The 22715-nt window shown below is 42.1% G+C and overlaps 1 protein-coding gene across 2 annotated transcripts in view; it reads left to right on the top strand.

Moving 5' to 3' along the window:
• The window catches only part of FBXO8 (F-box protein 8), a 91058-nt gene that overhangs the window by 24081 nt on the left and 44262 nt on the right, over positions 1-22715 (top strand). Inside the window, exons 2-3 of one of the 2 annotated variants that reach the window (XM_077477216.1) lie at positions 4848-4955; positions 16644-16954. In XM_077477216.1, coding sequence (XP_077333342.1) covers positions 16653-16954 — 302 coding nt within the window. In that variant the 5' untranslated portion in view covers positions 4848-4955; positions 16644-16652. The remainder of the gene's footprint in view (positions 1-4847; positions 4956-16643; positions 16955-22715) is intronic. The other variant, XM_077477217.1, reaches the window with a different exon arrangement.

Below are 22715 nucleotides of genomic sequence, written 5' to 3'. Positions count from 1 at the left end.
TCTAGCAATGTGATGGGCTGTGTAACCATAAAATGTCCATCCACAAATGGAAACCTCCACAAGGGGATTAGAAGCAAAATCCAGCATGAACTACAGAGTATAAAAGAGAAGAGAGGCGCCTCTAAGTGTAGCAATATGGTTACATTTAATGAAGGTACAACATTTGCAACTCACATGGATGATGATTAAAACGGACACATCTAGGTATGCAGGTATCTGGGGTATAGCTGTCCACATAGACCGTCCTCCTCACCGCCGGCTCTCACCGCTGTCAGTCTGCAATCGTGACCAGGAAGACTACCCTGCAGTAGAGAGATCTGAAAGCGAGGCTTGAAGGGCTCGTGGAGAGCAGCGTGGAAGGGATTATATTGTTGGCGGTGAGGAGGATGGTCTATGTGGACCGCTTTACCCCAGATGTCTGCATCCTTAGATGTGCCTGCTTTAATCATCAACCATGTGAGTTGCTAAATGTTGTACCTTCATTAAATGTAACCATACTGCTACACTTAGAGATGCCTCTCTTTTATACTCAGTTGTGACATGATGCTACTTGTATAACAAGTCAAAATTTACTTATTAATTTACTAATTCATTTTCTTGTCTTGCAAAACTCTCTCAAACCAAGTTACTCTCAAGTAGGGATGAGCTCAGGCGTGTTCGGCATTTTGGCGATAAGAAAAAAGGTGTCGAAAACATACGCTATTTTGCAGCAATTTTCCCACAATTTTACTGTACTTGTATGTTTTTCATAGGTCTTGTGACTCAAAACCGCATTAAAAAATGTAACACGGGTGCGTTATTGATGCTTCCTTTCCGTGTTTGCAATGCAATTTCATTGGGGTGGTGCGTTTTTTTTTTTTTTTTTTTTTTTTTTTTTCTGACCAAAAATTCAGTAAGCTGGATTTTTAATACCACAACAGAAGCACAACGGACCAATGTGAAGACATACATAGAAATTAAAGGGATACAGTTTTTTTTTTCTTGTGCTAAAGGTGCCAATAATGGCCGACAATACATTTTATATTCATTTTACATTCATTACATTAATTAATTAAAAAGTTTTTAATATACTACAATTTTATATATAAAAATGAAATATACAAATAAATACTAGAGCTGCACGATTCTGGGTAAAATGAGAATCACAATTTTATTATTTTTTGCTTAGAATGAAGATAACGATTCTCATAGCATAACATCATCTTTCACATTATCCAAAAGAATTGGGCTAACTTTATTGTTTCGTTTGTGTGTTTGTTGTTGATTGAAATGTATTTTTATTTTTTTTTCCAAAAAAAAAAAAAATTGCTGCACAAATACAATGTGGCATAAAATATTGCAACATCCGCCATTTTATTCTCTAGGGTCTCTGCTAAAAAAATAAATAAATATATATATATATATATATATATATATATATATATATATATATATAAAGTTTTGGGGTTCAAAGTAATTTTCTAGCAAAAAAAATAGAAAAGGTCTCTCCTACATGTAAAAATCATCAGGGCCTCTTTTAGCAGAGATCCTAGAGAATAAAATGCCGGTCGTTGCAACTTTTTACCTTGCACGGTATTTGCACAGCAATTTTTCTAACTCATTTTTTCTTGTAATAAAAAAAAAAACTGTTTCATGCATTAAAACAAAACAGTAAAGTTAGACCACTTTTACATTCAGCAAAAAAAACTTTGCATAATGTAAAAAAGATGATGTTACGCCGAGTAAATAGATACCTAACATGTCACACTTTAAATTACGTTTGTGGAATGGCGCCAAGCTTCGTTACTTAAAAATTCCCATAGGCAATGCTTTAAACATTTTTTTTACTGTTTACATATTTTGAGTTTCAGAGGAGGTCTAGTGCTAGAATTATTTTTCTTGCTCTAACGTTCTTAGCAATACCTCACAAACATCCCTTGTAATATGAAGAGTGCGTGGCAGGTCCTCTTTACAGTGATATCTGGGGTCAAGAAGTCCCCAGATCTCACCTCTAGGCTGGAAAGTCTGAAATAAAAATAAAAAAGGATCCTGGCTTCCCAGCAGATGAGGCAGCGGCGGAATTTTTTCGAATGCAGAGGCCAGGTGTGACGTCATAACATTGCGCCCGGCCTACGAACGATCACAGAGACTCCGGGGACCATCTGGCCCGCCAGAAATCTCTATGGTCAACATCCAGCACAGGTTGGTTCCTTCGGTTCACTGACGCAGAGGTGAGCCGGGAGAAGCACCGGAGGGCCGGGGGGGCGTCCAGTCCTGCCGCCTATAAGAACGATCACTAATTGTTCTTATGGTGAAGTGAATCGTCGGCTCTACAAGAAGATATCTGAATGGCACCTGTAGCTGCAGGCATCATTCAGATATCACCGCTCAAAGTCGACGTCACATGATGTTGGGTGGGTGGGAAGCGCTTAAGTTGTTAAACTGCCCTCATCTACTGACTGAAGTTCACTGCTTTCATCTAAGACTCCTTTCACACTGAGGCGGTTTTCAGGCATTTTAGCGCTAGAAATAGCACCTGTAAAGCACCTGAAAACTGCCTCCTATTTTTTGGGGCTAAAAGCGCCCCACTAGCGGCTAGAAAACAGCTCAGTTCTGCACTGTTTACATAGAATCAAGGAAACAGCTGATTATCATCGTGAGAGGGGCTGAATTGAGATCCTGATCTTTTAACAATTAATCGTGCAACGCTAATATATGTTCTTTTAAAAATTTTCATTTTTCTGTTCAGTTTTCGGCCAAATGTATTTTCAGTTTCCGTTTCGACCACAATTTCCATTCGGTGTACCTCTTATAAACACAGAGGCTGAATATGTGCAGGTAATTTTTCGCTTCATATTGTAATACACTGTAATACAGTGTATTTATCAAACAATAATGCATCTGGAAGGTTTGGAGATTACCAGAAGAGGATAGGTCATGTAGTCTGTGTGTACCCCCAACATGGTTTGCATGTGTAAAAACAGGATTGTTGTCAGGGCGGTAAAACAAAAAAATAAATAAAAAATTGCTTTTTTCATAGGATTAATATTATTCAGTATAGCCATGGTTAGGATTACAGCACTTGTATATGCAGCAGCTCTTGTTCAGGATAATACTCAAGGAAAACAGAATGTAGCAAAAGTCCACTTCATGAGCTTTTTCTCTTTCAAGTGTTTCATGCAGACTTTATAAACACCGCTCAAGCTGAAATTCTCCAGACGGCTTCCTGTCTGAGGGATGCCGCATAAAGCATGTCGCCCTTCTTTTTTTTTTTTTTTTTTTTTCACTTTATTGTGCAGAATAAAACCTGACAACATAGACTGACTCCTAATCTAAACTAAAAACCCAGCATCTGAGGAAAAAGTATGGAGACTGTGTGGTAGTAACATTATTATTGTTATATAGCGCCAACAGCTTGCACAGCGCTTTACAATATAAAAGGGGACAATACAGCAACAATTCAATTCAATACAAAAGTATTAGGAGGGGCCTTCTCCTGCAAGCTTACAATCTAATAGGGAGGGGCTGGTGAAACAAATGTAGTAACTGTGAGGGATGAACTGATGAGGGAAATAGAAGATTTGGTTGTTAGCTGAAAGCAGGATGGGGCTTCCCGAAGAGATGAGTTTGCAGGGATCGCCTGAAAGTGCACAGAAAAAAAGATAACCGGACAGATTGTGGTATTGAGTTCCAGAGGATGGGAACGGTTTTGGAGAAGTTTTGGAGATGAGCATGGGAGGAGGAGACAAGGGAGATGAAGAGCAGGAGGTCTTGTGAGGAACGTAGAGGACAGTTTGAGTGATATTTGAAGATAAGATTAGTGATGTAGCTCAGGGCAGAGTTGTAAATGGCTTTGTATGTTATTGTTGGTGTTTTTAATTGGATTCATTGAGCAATGGGAAGCCAGTGGACAGATGGTAGAGAGGGGTAGCAGACACTGAACAGTTGGTAAGGTGAATGAGTCTGGCAGCAGCATTCATGATAGACTGAAGAAGGGGATAGCTTGCAGAGAGGTAGGCCAATGAGGAGGGAGCTACAATGGTCAAGGCGAGAGAAAACAAGAAATGATGGAAAGTTTGTCTCCAGAACAGGAAGAAGCCCTTCACCATTGTACTGAAATGGCTGTTATTACTTTTTATGTTAGAGAGATTTCCCGTATAACTCGCTTCCCTGACAGGAAGTAAGGTGAAAGCTCCCAAATGGACGTAGACAGTAACAAAAACCTGACAGAAGTTTTATGTTTTCCCAAATCATCCCCTTGGCTACCAAAGTCCACTATAGGAGGCCAGAAGGCCCTGTTGTGGAGGCAGAGGTACTGCAGGGCAGGGTGTCTACTGGGTTGCAGTGGCTAACACTTTCTTCCTATAAAGAATTCCAGGCATGGTATTGTTTTACATATTTTATTGGTCCGGCTTGGACCAATGTAACTTTGTATATACCATTCCTGGCTGATGCCTCTTGAAATACTTCCACTTGCTTCCCGGTCCTATGCTGAACGACCGCCTTGATGTATTGTGAACATAGGACACTGGCCACTTAGTAAGGGCCCTGTTCAGACAATGTTTTGCATCATCTGAAAGAATGCAAAGCCTTTTCTGATTACACGAGGTGAAGTAGCAGGACGGTGATGTCCGACCTTGCCCACGTTGGACCAGTGTAAAAATTTACGATGCCTGTTATTTTTCTTTAGATGACTCCCTTTTGTAAAATCAAACCTTTTTTCTTTTATTTTTTTGGTAAGATTGTACACCAGAGATACAGCAGGCAATACCCGGCTATCTCTTCAAAGTAAAGGTTTAGTCCCTTATTGCAATATATGTATTTTTATTATATATATATATATATATATATATTTTTTTTTTATACAGAGCCTAGAATGAGGGACATCCTAACCGGCCAGTGAGGGGAAACCACTAAAAGAGAGCATGAACATACACTAAGGGGCTGTGGAGCTACACTACTGATTGCGGTTTGAAGTAAGTATGCATCACCTATTTTGCAATACACATGCAGCCTGGCTTTCACCTCAGTATGGGTTTGGCACATTACTAGGGCAGTGGTGGCTGGTGGTTTCTTCTTTGGGGGCGGCTTGTGTCCACTCCTCCAGCTTCCTTTGCCGTGTGTGTTCTGCCAAAGCGCTAGGCATCCAATAGGATTGCCTGACGCTTTGGCCAATCGGGAAACGGGTCTCGCAGACCTGTCTCCTGATTGGGGGGAGGAACTTTAGTGTGAGAATAGCGAAGATTATTTTGCTATGGTCACACAACTGGGTGAGCTCAGAGCGCAATGCTCTGCACTCCAAGCTCACCCTTTTTTGAAGCCTATTAGAGCCTCTGGCTCAAATCAGCTACTTCAAAAAAACACCCTGCTGCATTAGAATCCATGCTCCGGTGCCACTGATATAAAGATCAGGGGGCCGGACACATGGATAAGGGAGGCGGTGGCTGTGCACCCTCTATGGACGGGCTGCCACTGAGCTGGGTTCTCACTTTTAGGACCCTTTCACACGGGCAATCTGATTAGGTCCACCTGTCAGTTTTTCAGATGGACCTGATTGGAAGGTCCTTGCATTCCTACAGACCGGTGGGTGTAAACAGACTTGTGTTAGTTTACAACTGCCTAACTCTGAGTCCGGTCAGGCCCCCTAAAGGAAATGAAGGAGAACTGATCTCTTCCATTTTGGCAGCCTTGTGTAAACGGACAGTGGAGTCCTGGTTGCCTATAGGGCAGAGCGGAGTCTGTCCATGTCCACTCTGTGTAATGTGAGCGGACACAGACCTGCCACCTGCCTTGCTCATTGGAACGCAAACCGCCCGTGTGAAAGGCCCTCCTGTAAGGGTTTACAGTTTGGAGACCTATGCTGGCCACGCAGTTGTCTAAAATTTCCTGCTGAACTGGTGAAAATTCAAGTTGTGTTTGGCCAGCATAAGTCTTCCGATCACCGACTCTGCACCCCTACATAGGTGTTAGCACTACAATCTTGGATCTGAAAAAAAATGGAGTCGCCAGATGAAAAATTATTGGTCGAACAGTGACTGCAGCCAGATAGAGATGGACTACAATCCATCCAGACATGTGCTGTGACTTCCAGTGAATGTTATGTGATCTTTGGGGAAGGTAATAAGACTCCTAGTGATTTCTCTACATTTGCTTGGGGTGACGGTGCTTTCAGAATTTCACTCCACCTCTGCCGTGATGTGAAATGTTGTTGGAAACCTCATTGGTGTAGATTAGCATTCAGTCCAGTCTAGTTCATTTTTTTTTTTTTCGCTATGTCAATCTAATTTGTTTACTGTACCTTTTTACTTCTGCCATCTAAACAGTATTGTACTCTTGTTGAAATGTAAACAGCCACTACCTCATTTCACCTCCCTGGGCTGTCACAAATGTATAGGACAGCGAGGTCTGCACAACGTCTCACTTCTTCAGAACCTCAGTGTTAGTGGCCTTGGCTGGCTTTCTTTAGATCAGATTGCCTATGATCTATTTTTAGTAAGCCTTCAGTCAAGCTGTGTCTACCCATGTAAACATTTCACATGAATGAAAGGCTAAGGCAGCGCCTTCATATTGTAGACGGGTTAGAGGGATTTTGACTTTTTGTTTAAATTTCATCTGCATTTCACACATTTGTTAGGTGATGTACTGGAATAATTAGACAAACAGAAGTAATGTGCCTAGTGTTTGCTGTGGACGTATAAATATCAGAAAAGAGCAAGTCTAGGCTGTGATATGATATATCAGCATCTGGAAAAATATAAAAGAATAAAGTGTTATAACCTTATACGCAGCTTACTTACTACAATATTATCTTTTGTATCTATCTGATCTCCATTTTAAATCAAAAGCTTAAAGCCTCTGCACTGCCACTACAGAAGAGGGGCTAAAGTATTTGCAACTTACACTTGTCACCCGTATGTATATAGAAAGCTTGCCATTGCCCATGCAGAAGGAAGTATGGCGCTGTCAGTATGTCCATCCAGGAGACGGGAATGTGAAAGAGTAGAAGCCTACACTAATTGTGTGGAAAGCAATGTCTGTAGCTCTATATCCAAGAAAAACATTCATTTCAGATGCTATAGAATGCCCTTACATAAATTGTAACCTTTTGTTTCATTTTGGCAAAGGTTATTTTTTGTTTCCGTTGTTGACCTCATATGTGTCAAATTTGTTGGAGGAGATGATAAGGGGAGGGGGCGGGGGGGTACAATTTATAAAGCAGCGGTATAGCCATAGTACAGTCTTAGTGCTTCTTTTGATTAAAAGAGAGTACCGTATTTTTCTCTCCATAAGACGCACCTAGGTTTTAGAGGAGGAAAACGAGAAGAAAAATATTCTGAACCAAATGGTGTACTTAAATATATACCAGTACCAATTAAATGCAGCCTTACCAGTGCCATGTAATGCAGCCTGATCTGTGCCCATTAAGAATACAGCCTGACCTGTGCTCGGCCACTGGTGAGGACGTCATCGCATCTGCCTGTCACTCAGATAGAAGACAGAGCAAGCAGGAGCGTACTCCATTCGGCCGCTGGGGCTGCTGTCTTCTGTGAAAGTCTAACAAGCTCTCCTCCATTCACAGAGCTCTCTACTGCATTCAGCAGAGAACTCAATTGGCACTGCAGGCGCTATACATTTTTACAAATTCAACAACGAACGCTAAAATATATCAATCCAAGTTCAAAGTCTGTAGGTTCTTATGCATGCTAACGGGATCTAAAAAACCTTAACATTTATGGGTTAAACAAAACCTGATGTGTAAATCAATCAAGTGTGTGTTCTCCCCCTTATTTCAATTCAAGAATAAAATGTGTGTGTGTGTGTGTGTGTGTGTGTGTAGCGGGTCAGCCTGGGGCAGAGTTAAGAAGGGGTTAATCGAAGAAGGCAGGTACTTTCCCTTCAGACCTGCTTATTATCAGGTGTGCTGAAAGTGTCAGTGTGGAGTTGTTTGAGTAGGAGAGAGAGAGAGAGAGAGACACAGCAGCACACTGTGTGGAAATGTCCATTGCTGGATGGTGTACCTGCTGGGTGAGCTTAACCACAAAAAGACTGTAGCTCTGTTTTGAAGCCATGAACTGTTACCTCTAAGCCTGTGTGCTGCTGAACTGTGAGCTGTACCTGTGTGCACATCCGTGTGATAAGACAAGTCTGTCTGGTCTTATGTTTTTTTGCTATTTTGCTGAATAAAGCCACTTTTATTTTACTGGACTGCCTCTGAGCCAGCTCTTCACCCCTCTGATCCCCTACTATATATATATATATATATATATATATATATATATATATATATATAAAAAAATCTCTATCTCCCTGAAAATAAGCCTGGGTCTTATATTCATTTTGGCAAAAAAATGCACAGTAGGGCTTATTTTCTGGGTAGTCTTATGTCATGAGCTGTCTTCTCTCCCTCCCTGCCTGTCAGGAATATCTGTGGAGCTTTGTAAAAGTGCTTGTAAAATACTAGAATCCATTGTATTACAGTATTCTATAATGTAAACTATGTATTTTTCTGTAATCTAATTGTGCCTCATACTGCCGCTAGGCGATTCCAAGGCCCGCAGGAGCTCTCTTCTCCGCTCCGAGCACTGCAGGGGGAGGGGGGGGCAAAATCCCCAGCTGACAGCTAAGAGGATAGCATCCGAATGCAGTAAAGCATGCTTGTTATACTCACTATGGAACTTAAGGGGTTAATCCTCCCGGTCCTCCCCTTCTTCCACTGTCCCCAACCTATCTCCTGATGGAACAGAGCCTTGGGGGCAAGCTGCACATGCTCAGTTTGGTGTGTATTTCTAGAGAGTTTTTTTCTTCTCTTGGGAAGGTGCATGTGATCAGCACATGGCCAATCGGGGGAGAATGAAAACCCTTCCAACAAGCTTTAACCAGACATGGATAGAAGTGACAAGACTGCTATTTACTGCTCATGAGAAAGGGTATTTAGCTGTTTATATTTACTAAAACTATTGCTTTTCCATGTTCTGTGTACTATTGTAGACCAGATGTAGTGAATGCAGGGTCATGGGTTTAGTAACACTTTTTAAGCATAGTACACACAGAATCTTTTTCGTTCAACCCAGCGGGCTGAACAAAAACAACCTGAAGAGCTCGGGGGGGGGAGGGGGGGGGGGAAGAGTCTGTACTTACATTCTGTTAGTACAGCAATCTCCCTATTGAGCAATTGTATTTAGTCGGGGGCGGCACCCGCCAGAATACAGCGGTCAGCACTCGCAGCCATGCACTGATTGGATGCCGATTTGGCAGATCTTTTTTGGTCATGCACCTTCGACAAAAGCCAGACCAGCTGCCATAGAGATGGGCTTTTAGTAGGTTAGTGACATATCCTAGAATGATCTTGAGAACTAGACAACAAGACCAAATTTACATCTATTAAAAATAGAGGGTTTTGCACTCAGGCAAAAACATTTCCTCCTGTGTATTATGTAGAATATATCTGGGTAAAACAAGTTTGGAGAAGAACTTTTAATGACCGGAAATACTGGATTACAAAATTAAAGTAGCGCTCCACTAAAGTGAAACACATCTGTTGCTAACATCGTAACAACTTTGTATAAATCCTTTGTAACAGCCACATTTAGATTATGGGTTCTACCGCTGGAATACTGCCTTGTAAAAGGTAAATAAGAGTTTTGGAGAAAGTTCAATGATGGTCAAATAAATTGATAAGAGGACGTTTTTAGTTGTTGTGAAATAGAAAACGTTCACATCTGAAAACTGGCTTAATCTGTTTAAATATTTCTAAAGCCGGTATAAAGATTTAGCAAAAAATTTTTTATCCCAAGGATGGTACAAAGGAAAAGGACACATCAATTGAATGTGCAAGAAAGACTGTTTTACCGTTGGTTTAGAAATGGGTTATTTACAGTAGTTAAAGCAGAGTTCCACCCACTTGTACAAAAAGTGTTGCTGCTGATTTTTAATAAACAGACACTCACCTGTCCCACGGTCCAGTGATGCTGCCACCTGAAGCTTTGCTCCTCTTCATGGTGCCAGCATTGTAAATGTGGGTGCCTGGCTATGACATCTTGCGGCTTCACAGCGGCCGGGCAATCTTCTGGGACATCTGACATGTCCCAGAAGGTTGCAGGGAGGGAGGAGAGATGAAGCTCTGTTCGGTGCTGCAGCACCAGGAGAGGAAGCGGGAGCTGGGTACCTGTCAAAACCAGGTACTCACTCCCCCCCCCCCCCCCCCCACCAAAAAAAAATGTCAGGGTCACTAGTGCTTAAAGCAGAAGTTCCATTTTTGGGTGGACCTCCACTTTAAGCTGTTAGATATTTTGCCAATTGATGCAGTGATGGCATAAAAGCGCAGTCTAAATGAGGATTGGATTATTTCTTTCAGCTTTTATAATATTCCATGTTAGACCTCATCCTCACTGGACATTAAAATAACACTATAAAAACATCAGTAGGTTTGCGTTGTTTTTTAACGTTTATTAATGGTTTTTAGTGTTTTTCTGAGTTAGCGTTTTAGTGAGCGTTTATCGGTATTAGACATTTTTCAGTTGTAAAAACTCTCTCAGAACCCATTCGTTTTGGGGTTTTTTTTTTTTTTTTTTACTGCTCAAACGCCACTGCCCAAAACTGCTTATAGCAGCCTAAGGCCCCTTTCACATGGGATAGATCCGTGATGATCCACCCCATGAATATCTGCTTGCTCAGCGGGGAACGCTCCGTTGATCCCCGCTGACCTGGCGGATGACGGGGCGGTCCCTGCGGATGTTCAGCTGCTGTAAAAATGTCAAACATCCAGTGTGTATGAGGCCTTATAAACACTAAAAGCTAATAGAAAAACCTTTTGCTCAAGAAAATTTATTTACTGTCCTTAGAAGGTCAGGGATGAACTTTTTTTATTTTAGCCAAATTGGCAACAGTAGACCCAGTTGTATTGGTTTACTTTCTCCTGCTCCAAAACAGTCGGAGAGGTTGTACCAGATGGAATTCACTGTGCTGAACACCGGCAAATAATGGATTCTGATTCATTGTTCTAGATTACGGCTCTTGACGATTAGCCTGCCACCAGATGCAGCTTGTCACCTGCCCCCAAATGTGGATTGTCTCATCCGCCTGCCTCCTGACTCTCTCATGCACCTGCGGCTCAGCTGCAGAGAGGCTATGGCCTGGTAGTGGGACATGGCCTGTTGGTTGGGGACCCCTGTTCTAAAGCAACCACATTGTGAGTAAGACCCTTGCTGTCTCTGGGAAAGGGCCAACAGGCCCTCTAGTCAGACTTGTAGCTCTGCAGTTAGCTCAGCTCCTGTCCTCTGCTGATGTGAAGTGTTCTGGCTCTAACTTGTCAAGGGGGTGTTGGACCTTTGCATACAAATCACTGCTTCCACACAGAGAAGTTGACCTGTCAGAGTACATTGACCAGTGGCCACTGATTAAACAGGGAATATATTGGAAAATATTCTATCAAATCGATTTCTGTTGAGTAAGGGAGCCCCCACACTGATCAATATTCGTCTGGTCCCTACTGGACCTGTAGAATTTCCATGAGTGGATAGTTAGACTAAAGGAGAAGTTCACTTTTACAAAAAAAAATAAAAAAATGCACATGCTTTTGCAGAAAAAAAATGTGCATTTATTTTTTTCTGCAGGAGCCTGAAAACCATTGCACTCGTGATCAGTTGAGTCAAGCTTCTGCAGGCATTTCCTCAGCTTTGTGCCTGTACCCTCATATGGGCTGTCTGTCGAAGGCTGCGGGGCTTGTGAATGAACTACAAGACATCAGCTGTGGTGGATGATGGTGTTTGTAGTTCATTTATCCACAGGAACTGTGAATGAAGCAGCAGTGTAGGCGGACTCCTGCACAGCCACACTCTTTTCAAAAAATGACAGCACGTGCGGGGAGAAGATTCCCCACCCATTGTCACACTGGGGTGGGAAGGGCACCAGGGGAACTAAGGCAGGAGCTGGAACATCTTATATGTTCCAGAAGATGAACTTGGCCTTTAAGGGTTCTACTCTTAAGAGTGTAACAGGACACAGGCTTTTCTGCTTAGGATGTGGCTGCTTTTCTAAGAAAAACTGTAATGCCGCATACACACGACCTGCTTTCCATCAGAATAAACTTTGACTGTCTTTCCGACGGAGTTCCGCTGAAAGGGACTTGCCTACACATGATCACGCCAAGTCCGTTCGTTTAGAACGCGATGATGTACGACGGGACTAGAAAAGGAAGTTCAATAGCTGCCCTTGCATCGTATTTGGTCTGTTGGAATAGTATACAGACAAACGGTTTTCCTGATTGAGGAATTGATTCCTGTCGGAAAGATTTAAAACATGTTCCATTTCTAGTTCCGTCAGAATTTTTGGAAAAAAGTCAGATGAAGCCCACACATGATCAGAATATCTGATGAAATGATTCCATCGGACCTTTTCTGCTGGAAAGTCCGGTCGTGTGTACACGGCATAAGACTTCGCACACCTTGTTTTGATGCACCTGGAATCAGTTTAGCCAATGTAAACTGAAAGTTTAGATGGGCTTTAATCTAAATATCGTTCCTCATCTTTTCTGAAAAGTGCATTACTTGTAGCTTTTAAAAACTGGTACAGCAGAAGCTTCCTGCATATGTCAAATTACCAGACTTATACAGTGCTTTTTAACTTCAATCACTCAGCTTAAAAAAAGGGAGTACATGTTGCCTGAGTTGACATTCAAGGTGTTTAGGAAACTGTATCTAAGTGGTGTCTCTAAGCTTTAATGTTATTCTGTAATCTCAATGCACAGTGAAACTCCCATGTTGTCTTTCTTTTTAGATGATGCTTAACTCGGGTCCTATTCAAAGACTTTTTGTCTTGCACATTGAGGCTCGGTTCACACAGTAGGCGGCACGACTTGCAGCGCCGCGACCTCAGCGGCGACTTGCAAAACGACTTCTGTATAGAAGTCAATGCAAGTCGCCCGAAGTCGCCGCAAAAGTAGTACAGGAACCTTTTTTCTAAGTCGGAGCGACTTGAGTCGCTCCTATTAGAACGGTTCCGTAGTACAGAACGGGGCGCGACTTGTCAGGCGGCGAAGTCGCCTGGACAAGTCGCCCCTGTGTGAACCGAGCCTGACTGCTCTGCAAAGTTTACTTTCTAGAACATTTTTAAAATATTTAGACGTTATTCCTGCAGACTGAACTGCTTGTAGACACATTGAAAGAATTGCATGAAGAAGCTTATCACCTAACTGTAGTAAACTTTTTTTATGTAAAAGAAAGGTATACGAGTACAGTGCAGGAACCAAAATTGTTCGACCATTTATTAACCTGAAAACCCTCTTCAGTGTTCCCTGCCCATGAAGCTAAGCTCTCCACACCCTGTGTGTTTTACTATGCAATGAGAGCTGCTGTTGGCTGCTAAAAGTTCAGTGGACAGTGAGTTGACTTCTGAGTAGATGGCTTAACTCCAAAGCTGGAAATGTCGAGCCTCCAGTGACAGGTTTGGCCTGAGTTTCTGGAAGAAAGTTAATGGGGGGGGGGGGGGGGGGAGATCGGGGCGGAGGAAATATTATAAACTCTGTTTTAGAAAGCTTTTTGAAGATGTGGTGTGAAATTTATACTGATGTCGCTTGCTAAATTCGTGATGCTTAAGAAGATTAAAGGGGAGAGCTGGGGAGAAGAGAGATAGATCTGGGTTTCGTCGGCATGCAGGTGATATTGGAAGGCATGGGAGGTTGTTAATTGGCCAAGGGAAGAGGTGTCGAGAGATGAGGGGCCCAAGGATGGAGCCTTGGGTACCCCAACAGAAAGGAGGAGTTGGTGTTGTATGTGACTCTGAAAGTGCACTGGTATAGGTTAGAGGAGAATCAGGAAAGAGCAGAGCCATGGAATGGCATTTTTTGAGGAGGAGCAGGTGTCGAAGGCAGTGGAAAAGTCTAAGCCCTTGTACACACATTCCGACAGAAAATGTCCGATCGGACCGTGTTGTCGGATAATCTGACCATGTGTGGGCTTCATCAGACTTTTTCCGTCGGACTGTCAGACCAACAAAGTTTGATATAAAAAATTTTCCGACAACATGATCCGATCGGACTTTGTCCGATCGTTTGTAGAGAATTCCGATCGGACAAAGTGCCACGCATGCTCAGATCAAATTCCTAGACCAAAGCTATTGGCTACTAGCCTGAACGTAGTCTCGTCATAATTAAATAACGTCATCGCGTTACGAACGGATTTTCCAACAACTTTGTCCGACCGCGTGTATGCAATACCAGTTTCGGACAAAATCCGATGGATTTTGTTGTCGGAATGTCCGACCATGTGTACAAGGGCTTACACCTTAAAGCAGAACTTGACTCTGTCAATCAACATTATATTATGGAGTATTGGCCATTTGGTTTTAACAGTTAGTAGGTCATTAGTGAGGTTTATTAAGGTAGTCTCAGTGGAATGTTGTGGGTGGAAGCCAGATTGTAGGTGATCGAGAAGGTTGTTGTCAGAGGTAGCTACTCATACGGTTGTGGACAAGGCATTTAAGAAGCGTAGAGGCAAACAGGAGCACGGAGATGGGTCTTAAGTTAAGAGGTGGGGTCCAATGAGGTGATTTTAAGGATGGGGTAACCATTGCATGTTTGAGCGGGTAGGGAAAGGTGCCAGTGGAGAGGTTGAAGATGTGAGTTAGGAGGTTTAGGATAGAGCAGGAAGGGGGCTGCAGTAATTGTGAGAGGGCACGTGGTGAGGTGGGCCTTGGACATTCATTTGCCAATTTGCTCAGGGGTAACAGGGTCGAAGGAGAGAAGTATTGAGTTTAGTGTTGGACTTGGTATGCTCATTTAAAAAGAAAGTTGGATACTTGAGATCTCATCACGAATTGGGTCGATCTGGTTTTGGCAATCCCCTGGGTAGTATGTAATTTAGTAGGTGGGGGGTGAAGTAAGGGTAGAAAAGAGCTGAGTTGACAGGGATTGGATGCAAGGGTTTTGATGAGAGTGGTGTAGTAGGTTTGTTTAGCATTGTGAAGGCAGGAGTTGTATTTGAGAAGGGCAGATTTATAGATGGTAAAGTCTTGCAGTGATTAAGTTTTACGCCACGCTCTCTCAAGAGCACTGCTGCTTCTCTGGAGACTTCTAGTGTCGTCTTTTTGCCAGGGTTGTAACAGGTCAGGCCTGGTTCTGCGTGTACAGAGAGGAGCAAGTGTGTCCACTGTCCAGGGAGGATGACAGTAAGTTGTAGGCAGGACAGGGTGCAATTTTGTCAGTAGCAGAGTGAAGAAGGGAAGGGTTGAGGTGGCGGAGGTTTCTACGGGTAACTGTTTACTAGTTAAAGGCATGAGAGGTTGGAGACGGAGAATGTTAAACTTAAATTGATAAGGTTATGATTTTAGAGGGGACAAGGGATGTTAGAGAAGTTGCAGGGAGTGCAGAGGTGGGAGAACACAAGTTCAAGGATGTTGCCATTTGAGTGAATGGTGGTTTATGTCAATAATGTTCAAAAAGCAGATTAGGTTGAGTAGTTAAGAAGTGACTGAGGTGTTAACATTGACTGGAATATTAAAGCCGCTGAGGATGATGGCAAGTAATTCAGAGGAGAGAAAGTAGGGTAGCCATGCATAGAAGTCATTAAGAAAGAGTGACACTGAGCCAGGAGGCCTGTAAACAACTGCAATCCTCAGACAAACCGGAGAAAAGAAAACAAATACAGTGCACTTCAAAAGAGCAGGGACAGAGAGGGAGGTGTAGAAAGAACCTGGAGGGTTCTTTGTGGTCAAAGGAGTATTGAAACCATCCTCCTGGATCTGGGTGAGTGGGTCCAGAGGAGGCCACCTTGGGAGAGATTAGGCAGCTGGAGAGACAGTCGGAGTCCTGGAGCCAGGCTTCAATAATCGTACGTTTGTTGGAGACTGTGCAGACATTTAATTTCCACAAAATGTACTGTTTCTCTGGGTTTTATATAACCTCTTCATAAAAATTTACAGTCAGATTCATCTGTGCTTTTGCAATGCCTATTAGTTGGTTGCCCAACTTGTCTTGCTGCCCATTCTGTGCTATGTTGCTTCTCTCTTTGATCCTCATCTCTACAGACCATGCAATTCTTAGAATAAAGAGTCATGGATATTCTTTCGATCGTCGGAGGTGTGCTCAATTAGGTAGCAGAGAACCTTCACTAGGCAGAATTTAGAATCCCTTTCCTGCATAAGTACCAACATCCTTGTTCTCTTCATTCCTCTCAAGACCTCCTGCTCTTTAGCTCCCTTGTCACCTCCTCCCATGCTTGCCTCCAGGACTTTTCCAAAGCCTCTCCCAATCCTATAGAATGTCTTACCCCAATCTGTCCACTTATCTACTACTGTATTATCTTTTAGACGATCCCTGAAAACCCTTCTCTTCAGAAAAGCCTACTCTACCCACACCTAACAACTGTATTTTCATTTTCTCCATCAGCTCACCCCCCCCCCACAGTTATTACCTTTTTGTTTCCACTTGACCTTCCCTTCTAGATTGTAAGCTCTAACGAGCAGGGCTCTCTGATCCCTCCTGTATTGATTTGTATTGTAAGTGTACTGTCTGCCCTCATGTTGTAAAGCGCTGCGCAAACTGTTGGCACTATATAAATCCTGTATAATAATAAAGACCCAGACATTCCCATAAAGTGGAAAAGAGACAGTGGCAAGCAATCCCAGTGTAATTATTTTGTTCTAATGTTGCTCATGTTTTTGTCTACTAGGGTTCACAGATGGGTCAAGGGCTTTGGAGAGTTGCAAGAAACCACCAGTTTCAGCAAGGATATCTAGATCACAGCTACCTGACCACAGATAATGACAACAATATAAGCAATCGAAGACATGCTCAGAGTGGCATAGACCTTTACCATCTGCTGAAAGCTAGAAAAGCAAAGGACGATCAAGGATTTATAAATCTTGAAAGGATGCCACCAGAGCTAAGCCTTACTATTTTATCCTATCTTAATGCCACCGACCTGTGTTTGGCATCATGCGTATGGCAAGACCTGGCTAATGATGAGTTGCTGTGGCAAGGGTGAGTAAATATATGCCGATTAAACAGTGGAGTAAAAAACTGTGATGAAATGGGGATGGTAAACTGTAACTCTAAGCAGCTCTAATGTTATGTATTTTAATAGATCGATTTAAGTACATTTTGACTTTGAGGGCGAAAAAAAAAAGAAAACTTAGAACGTTTTTGTTAAACTAGTGATAATTTTGCTTCTTTAATGCTAAATTTAATATTGAGAATTTTAGAATTTTCAATTTAACTGTGTATTTAAGAACTGCATGTGTCATGGTTTCATTAATACAAAAATGTCCAGTGGAGACAGCAACAGCATTCTTGTTGCTAGAAGAGTACTAGGGAAGGATGCTGTTTTGTACTATGGAAGCTATCTATAACACCCTGGTCTGAAAAAAACAATCGGTATGTCACAAAAAAGGAAATGTATATCTGTGGGCTTCCGCGCTCTATGGAAAATATGGGGAAGGTAAATTAAAAGCAGCAGCAATCACTGTAATGAGTGAACTCTCAATATAAAGTAAATTAATAGGGGGGTGTGTGCGCTCGCTTTTAAATCAAAGACAAAGAGAAAACAAACTATGTTTTAAATAACAGCCAAGTCTAAGGGCCGGTTCACACAGCGGGCGATGCGAGGCGACACGACTCGCCTCGCCTCGCTCCCGCAAGTCGCCCCCGTTCTGTACAATGGAACCGTTCTGAGAGGAGCGACTCGAGTCGCTCCGACTCAGAAAAAAGGTTCCTGTACTACTTTCGGGCGACCTCGGGGCGACTTGCATTGACTTCTATACAGAAGTCATTTGCAAGTCGCCGCCGAGGCCGCTGCAGGTCGCGGCGAGGCAAGTCGGAGTCGCCTCGCCTGCAGTGTGAACCGGCCCTAAGTGAATGTGAAATACGTGAACCAGCACAAACAATCAGTACGTAAACTTAAATAAACTATGTGAACATGTGAAGTCCTACTGATGACGTAACGCGTAGGAACCGGAAGTGGCGTTTGCATCCGGGCTAGACGCTCGGCGGTCTGCTGTGATTACATTTCCTTGTGAGTAGTTATTTTATTGAATAAAAAGGTGTTTTAAAATACTACACTATGGCGGTATCTTTTGGTTTATCCTTCTGAGCCTGATGACCATATACGAGGAAACTGGAGACATTAGTGTTATCCCCAAGATCTTGCTGCACAGCCATCCCTTGGACCATCCTCTGCTACCTGGTTACCTGTGTGATTTTTCGCTGCTTATCTTGCAGTGGGGAGGTAATTACCCAGCGCTAGCACCACTGGCACGGATAACCACTAGAGGATTGTTCCCCGTTTGGCACATTGCACTTTAAATTCAATTTTTTTTGCTGCGATTTTTTTTGAGTTGCATGTTTGCATCTTATTTGGGACACTTTAGCTTGCTACACTGCTATCACTGTGTTTAGATATATGGTTTATAGCATACATCACTGTTTGTTATCATATTTTATTTATTTTTTGAAATATTTAAGATGTATGGTGCATGCATTTTTTATGTATGCAGCAACTCGTATTTTGCACTAAGTCACTTTTATTTATTTCTTTACTTGTGTAAGTTCACATAGTTTATTTAAGTTTACGTACTGATTGTTTGTGCTGGTTCACGTATTTCACATTCACTTAGACTTGGCTGTTATTTAAAACATAGTTTGTTTTCTCTTTGTCTTTGATTTAAAAGCGAGCGCACACACCCCCCTATTAAAAAAGGAAATGTGTTATTTAAAAATGGCATTCATGTTTTGGTGAAAGGGGTAGGTAGGTACCAAGGAAAGCAAAAAAAAAAGTTCTACCATCACCTGTTGATCCTGCCAGTGAAGTCCACCTACTATAGCTGTCTGCAATGCTGTGGCAAGAGTGCTGCCCTATCTAAATTCAGAGCAAAGTTGCCACTCTCATTTAGACTGTGCCCACTCTCACTACTGTGGAATGAGAAGATGTTGCAGGGAGTGTGGCTACCAGCCACCGTTGCTTTTCGCTGCTGATTCATAAGCTTGTCCCTTTGGTAATCGGTAGCCAGACATGCCTAGCCCTGCCCACTGCATTCTAGATTGGCACAACTGACTCTTTCTGAAACCCTCCCACTGTGGGTTGCAGTGTCTTGCAGAGGAAGTGTGTGAGACACAAATTTAGGAGGACTTGGCAGGGAAGGTAAAGGAAATCTTTAATGTTTTTTTTTTTTTTTTTCGAGGCTTATGCCTCATATAGTAACATCTTGGGCACCTGCTTAGACTGCCATACAGGAGCTTTTAGATAAAAACATAAATAGAAAAATAATTTCCCTAATTCTTGAGTGCAGAATCTTACTAATGACATCTCTAGATTTTTCTAACATTATTTTATGAATCAATAAAAAGCACTAACAACTTATAAACTGCACTTCATTTGTATAAATTCCATTCCTAACTATTTTATTAGGTCATTTAACCTTGGAGTTATCATCCTTTTTATATATGTAAGCCTGCCTTGTGATAAGGAAAACGACCTCTGCTCACAGTGAATTGTTTTGAAAGTTTTTATATAGGAGAGAAGAGTTAAAAGTGAAAGTAGAGGGATTGAAGAGGAACTTCACTCAATATAATGACAACAAAGGCACCTTTTTTAGAACTGTTTGGTAATGGCAGCCAACAAACCGATACTTACAGATAATTGCAGGCGGTTTACCTTTTACATACCTTATTTTTCTTTTTCCTCCCCATTCCTCTCACAGTGGCAATTTTTACTAAGAGCAGATGATTTCATCTCTCTTTACTTCCTGAAACTCTGCCTTGAACTCTGGGTTCTTTTCCTGGAACACGAGATGGGAACTTCTCAGGATGCATCTGTGAGGCCCTGGTTATACCACCAGTGCCTCAAAGAAACTAGGTAGTGAAAAAACTGTGATAATAAGTTAAATCAAAAATATTTAACAAATGAATGTCAGATAATGTAACCTTGTGTGCCAAGACCCAACATATTCACCAGAAAGGGAGGCTTTTAGGCTCCAATCCTGAACAGTTGACAGCTAGGCCCTCCAAAAACACAAACATTTGCACATGCAACACATTAAAGGATAAGTTCACCTTTTGGGAAAAAAAGAATGCACACATTTTGGCCCTAAGCAACCTGGAAAGCAGTGTATTGATCAGTGTATCAGGGGGGCAATGCTAGACTCCTGCAGACAAGCCATGCAGCTTTCAGCCCATACCTCCATACAGGCTGACTGTTTGCAAGCTGCAGGGCTTGTGAATGAACTATGAGGCTACTCATCAGCAGCCATTCAGAACTACAAACCATCAGCCACAATGGCTGGCATTAGTTGCAGTTTGTGCATTCACAGGAAACTGTGAATAAATGGCATGGCAGAGCCCCGTACGGCCCTGTTATTTTCAAATAGTGGCAGCAGGCACAGGGAGAAGATCCAATGCTTGCTGACACTGGGAGAGGCTACAGCTGCATGTTCCACCCTAAATAAACGTGGGACATGTAACATATTTCCAAAGGTGAACTTATCCTTTAAGAAGAACAAGAGATTAATTCGTTCTGGAGCATATTATCAGCTTTACCGCAACCTAGACTCTTGCTGTAGAATATTAGGCGACTGTCTATTCAACAGACCGCACAACAAGTCATTGCAAGGACATTATTTTAATAACCGTTTTCTGCAATACAACATTCTAGGAAGGGAATCTGTTTTTTATTTAAAGAACTCAACATTGTCAAATAAGCACAGAATACTGACATTTAAAGAAGAATTCCAGGAATGGATATTTTATGCATAGTTGAATTGGTCCAGCTTGGACAAAAATAACTATACATATACAATACTTGGCTGATGTTCCTGGAAACTGGTAATTGCCAAAGTGAACACTACTGCTCCAGTGACCTCCACTTGCAGAATGCAGAAAATCAGCTGCTTAGCACTGGTGCCATTCAGAGAATGCTTTGCATTTTTTTAATAAATGGAATGCATTCTCTGAGTGGGCAGGGTGGGGAGACAGAGCAGTGATGCTACAAAAGTTTCAACATTTATCATCATGCAAATTGCATACCTCCTAGCGCAGATGGCAAATAATTCTCTGCTACTGTGTTCTGCAGTGCTACCCTATGTATCTGTACAAGCTCCAAAGAGATTTTTGCAAGTGCATCAGAGGTTACATTTATTACTTGATCAATTAAGATCGAATACATTTCTAAAAGCTAAAATTAAAAATACACTGTAATCTGTAATGTAAGTCTCCCCATTATAAAAATAAAAAATATTCCTCTAGTATCATTAACAAAATCCCCCCCAAAAAAAGCCAGAAAGATGTAACCCTTAGCAGGTAAATGTCTAATCTACATAAACATCACAAACGCCACACTGTTTGAAAGGTTCCACCACCATCACAAGTTCAGTCAAGAGCTTCATATGCAAGAGGCTAGAATCTCAGGCCATACAAAGTTCAATTCTAGGAGTTTGTCTGTAGAGCTCCTTGGAAGGAGATACGTTCAGAGGTTTACGGGGTGTGTGCCCGTTAATGTGTGTAGACGTTCGTGCCAAATTCCATTTTAGCCCTGCTCGCAAACCTTTGCTTATTTTTTTTTTTTTTTTCAAATCAAAGTTGTAACGCTCAATCTTAACACTCCCAGTAGGGTTAAGAGCTGTGTGAAACTGCTGATGTGTTTCTAAATCGGCTGTTATTATTTGCATTACCAGACTGTTTCTGATGGCTGCTTCCTCACAGTAGTCTTGACTGTCTCTTTTCGAACTATCCATGCCTCTGTTCACTTAGGGAAAGTATCCAAGCACACAAGTACATACTCCTAGAAAAGTCACGTTTAGGTAGTTGTATAAAATCAGGCTTTAGCCTCTGGAAAGGATACAGAACTTTTGGCAAATGTTTCTAAAGGTGCTTTTTACAGGTTTTCCTAACATTAAACTTTAGACCTGTCAAATGGGATTGGCCACAGGTGGATGCAACGGACGTAAATCCCGGGATGTACCAATGACCCTGTATCAAATCTTCTATCCTTTTTTTTACACTTGTGTGACACATAAAAAGACTTGGGCATAACAGACTTATCTCTAACCAGTTCGAAACTTGAACACGCCCCTCCCCCACTCTTTAACTTTTCCCAGGACCTTCGTTCAACAGGTAAAGGAAAATCCGCAAGGAAAAATTGAGCTGAGTGACATCACATACTGCAAGGTGTGGATTAGAAGGCTCTTCTGGTGGTTTAGTGCAGTTACCTGTAAATGTTCACTGTTTTTCCCTTAGCCAATTTACAAGCTTCAGTGAAGGCAGCTGTCTGAGTAAGCAGAGCTAATTCTGACTTGGAGCATGACCCACCTTCACTACAACCTGGCCATAAGCAATTGCATAGGCTGTGTAGTAATGCCCAGGATTTCTTAACCATGCTTAAAAATGTTGTCCCCCCACCACCCCTTTCTGCTACCTATCCTGATGAACGTGTAAAAAGATGTGTATACTTTTACCTATTTTTATCACGTGATCCCACAGCATTGGTTCCCCTGTGTTGGCCCGCCATGGTTGCAGGGGAAGGTAGGGAGCACCAACAATGGCTGGTACATGGGAGCCTATAGGTGATGTCACGGCTCCTGTAAGCCACTGCTCACTGACACAAGGATCATGTAACTGGACTAGGAATAGGTAAATATACACATCTTTTTAACACAGGGTAGGCAGTATAAGTAGGCTGGGGGGGTAAACAGTAGTAAACAGTATGTGTTAGGCTGGAATTCTTCTTTCATTTATGTAATCCCCTGCATGATAC

The sequence above is a fragment of the Lithobates pipiens genome, unplaced genomic scaffold (genome assembly GCF_037356315.1).
Source record: "Lithobates pipiens isolate NorthernLeopardFrog02 unplaced genomic scaffold, aLitPip1_a1.2 Scaffold_13, whole genome shotgun sequence".
In the NCBI taxonomy this organism is placed as follows: domain Eukaryota; kingdom Metazoa; phylum Chordata; class Amphibia; order Anura; family Ranidae; genus Lithobates; species Lithobates pipiens.
The sequence above is the reverse complement of the archived record's forward strand: the minus strand, read 5'-3'. Positions and strand labels throughout refer to the sequence as shown.